The sequence below is a fragment of the Danio aesculapii genome, chromosome 2, assembly GCF_903798145.1.
Source record: "Danio aesculapii chromosome 2, fDanAes4.1, whole genome shotgun sequence".
Classification (NCBI taxonomy): domain Eukaryota; kingdom Metazoa; phylum Chordata; class Actinopteri; order Cypriniformes; family Danionidae; genus Danio; species Danio aesculapii.
The window spans coordinates 50710540-50713712 of NC_079436.1; the positions used below are offsets into that span (position 1 = coordinate 50710540).

The following is a 3173-nucleotide window of genomic DNA, read 5'->3' on the forward strand; positions in this document are numbered from 1 at the left end:
CTTTTAAAGTCTAAATCATTTCGTCGTCTCTACACTGGTATCGCCGCAGCAGTACTGGCATTAATCTCCTTTTTTTATCCGGAGTTTTTTGACGGTAAATGAGAGCCTCCCGGTGCCCATTACCGTGCGCACCAGATGATGAGAGCGGAATGAAGGTCCCGAGAGACGCGTCACGTGACCAACAAAACGTCAGTGGCAGATGGCATGGGTACCAGCGCTGGTGCCTGGCATGGGTGTCATTTCTCTGTGAAAGAGAGAGAGAGAGGGATAGAGAGAGAGAGGGAGATTAAAGGAATTCTTACAGCTCCACATCAAGCACATGGGAGGAAGCTCTGAACATCGCGAGGAATTTGAACATGCGAGCTGAACACTGAACGGAACAGGTGAGCATTGGACAATCAGCATATCAGTTTTGGCATGCCATGTGTTATTGTTGTTGTGTTTACGTGTGTAGATGTATGCAGCAATGTGTGCATCATTGACTATTTACTAGGGATCCTTGCTAATTTATTTTATTTTATTGTATTTTATTTGCTAGTTTAGTATATAGTATAGTAGCCTACAGTAGCAGAGGCATTGCCAGGTTACCCAATTAGGACTGAGCCACAGGACTGAAATTTTCTGTCAGACAAGGACCAACACCCCTCTTGAGATGACAAAAGAAGATGCAAATTTATATGTGAAATGGGATGTGTGAGACATTTCAGGGTAATTTCACGTCTGTTTTGTAATTTGGTTTGTGATCGAGTTATGTGGATCTGAATCAGCAGGTTTTTAACTGATTTGGTAAGATCTACAGACTATTAAGGGTATTAAAATAGCTGGAAATTACTTCTGAAATGTCAGAATGTGTGCGTAATATCTGTAGTGAAACTGCCACAAAGGATGGACAATACAAACAGCTTGTAGGCCTGTTCATTTGAGGGACACACGATTAGTTTTTTTTTCTTCTTCCACCATTCTAGGCTTACATTTATTTAACTAATTGTTAACTTGTTTTGAATGAATGTGTTATTGAATTTAAAGTAATATCTCAATATTTAATTGCAACATAAACGCACAAAATTAAAAAGTGGGACAGATTATTAAAAATCGGGTTGTTTTTAAATGCCAGTTATTTGCACCAAGTTGTTGATTAATTAATTTGTTGCAGACAAATATCAAAGTCTGACACATTTTTAGCCCAACATTATTGCTGTGACTAAAGCAAATGAAGTTTAAAAATATTAGCAGCTTCAATATACACGTGTTTATATTTATTTTAGAGGAAAGCATTCATTCCTCAAGTAGCATAATGTTGATATTTAGGGGTGGCTAAATCCAAAGCCGCCATTTCAAAAACATTTAAATTATTCAGATAGCCCATAAGTAATTAGGCTTCCGGTCAACTGACGTCATGGTTTCTTTATTTTGTTGTTGTTGTTTTTGTTGTGACACAGGGACGATGTTAACGGTACCATTTGAAGAGCCAGATATGATGCGCGAGTCTCAGTTTGGTGGCACGTTCACGCGTCAGGAAGACGTCCGGACACTCAACAGCGCCGAGCTCAAGGAGGCAGAGGACGACAACACGGACAGGGAGGAGGAGGAGAGAGAGGAGGACGAAAACGGGCTGCCGAAGAAGAAGGGTCCCCGCAAAAAGAAATCCGAGGGACGCGGTGACCGAGTCAAAATGCGTCGCCAGGAAGCAAACGCGCGCGAGCGCAGCCGCATGCACGGCCTCAATGACGCGCTCGAAAGCCTGCGCAAAGTCGTGCCGTGCTACTCCAAAACGCAAAAACTCTCCAAGATCGAAACCCTGAGGCTGGCCAAGAATTACATTTGGGCTCTGTCTGAGACTTTGAGTGCGGGAAAGCGACCTGATCTGCTCGCGTTCGTGCAAACCCTGTGCAAAGGCTTGTCTCAGCCCACTACCAACTTGGTCGCGGGCTGCCTCCAGCTGAACGCCCGAAATTTCCTCACAGATCATAACGGGGACGTGTCCTTCTCTGGCAGGCCCGCGTACGATTCCCTGTACCCGTACCCGAACGCTGAAATGGCCACGCCCACCGGCCTCAGCTCTGGGACGCGGGAAAGCGTCAAACCGTTCCGGCCCTACAACTATTACGCGTCCTACGAGTCCTACTACGACAGCGCCTCTCCAGAGAGCAGCAGCCCTCACTTCGACGGCCAAATGAGTCCTCCAATTAATTACAACGGGATTTTCTCGCTCAAAAAACACGACGAGCAAGTCGAGTACAGTAAGAACTGCCATTACGGGATGAGATACTGTAACGTTCCCGGCCGGGGCTCCATGTACCGCGTTTCCCCAGACAGCCATTTTCCTTATGACTTACATCCCCGCAGCCAGTCGTTCCAGAGCCAGGACGAATTAAATACGGGTTACCATAATTAAAAGCGAGCATAGGGGTTGGATGCCAGCTACACTAATCTGTTAATTAATTAGTGCTTGTTGCTGATTGTTTTTTGCTTTGTTTTTTTGGCACGTTTGATTTCATCATATTTGGAAGTACTGTAAAAATCAATGCTATTTATTTCCGACTGCATAGGTCGCTCGAGGCTGTTTGGTAGGCCGATTACAATCAATTACACGAAGGAAGGTGGGAATCGCATTCTGAAGCATAACTCGTGGCAATGGATTTATTCGTGTGTTACATGAAACACAAAATCATGATAGCAATAATGGAACTATGCAACACAGTGTGTGACATATATTGCCGTGCAGACGTGTAAATAGCCTGATTGTGTGAATTTTATTCTTCAGTGTCTTTGAACTATGGGTAGCGACTCGCCACCATCCTCACTGATTCTGCGTATAATGTCAACAAGAAAACTATTGTGATTTTGCCATGTGGAAATGCTTTTTTTCCCTCTGTTTATTTATTCACTGAGCTAACTTCGATCAGCTTGTCGAAATAAATCTTGAATGTGATCAGATGTGTTCATGGTTTTTACTCTTTTGAGGAAATATGCTTGGAATATGCTGTATTAATATGTAATATTGCATCATATCAACTGATTAGAAAATAGAATTGTATGGCATCAGATTAGTAAATCTCTACATTATTTTTAAAATATATATTGCCAAGTTATTAGGTTCACATCTGAAGACGACTGATGATGATATTTAATGTCAGCAGGTTAAAAAAAGTAAGAGTTTTAAACCATAAAGC

The 3173-nt window shown here is 42.8% G+C and overlaps 1 protein-coding gene across 1 annotated transcript; it reads left to right on the plus strand.

Moving 5' to 3' along the window:
* Positions 1–257: 257 nt before the first annotated feature.
* Positions 258–2932, plus strand: neurod6b (neuronal differentiation 6b). The gene is made up of 2 exons (XM_056468212.1): positions 258–383; positions 1440–2932. The coding sequence occupies exon 2, from the start codon at positions 1445–1447 to the stop codon at positions 2393–2395; it is 951 nt and encodes a 316-aa protein (XP_056324187.1). The 5' UTR covers positions 258–383; positions 1440–1444; the 3' UTR covers positions 2396–2932.
* Positions 2933–3173: the final 241 nt, after the last annotated feature.

Excerpts from the sequence above, each read along its gene's own strand:
- neurod6b (XM_056468212.1), top strand. The coding sequence starts at position 1,445 with ATGTTAACGGTACCATTTGAAGAGCCAGATATGATGCGCGAGTCTCAG.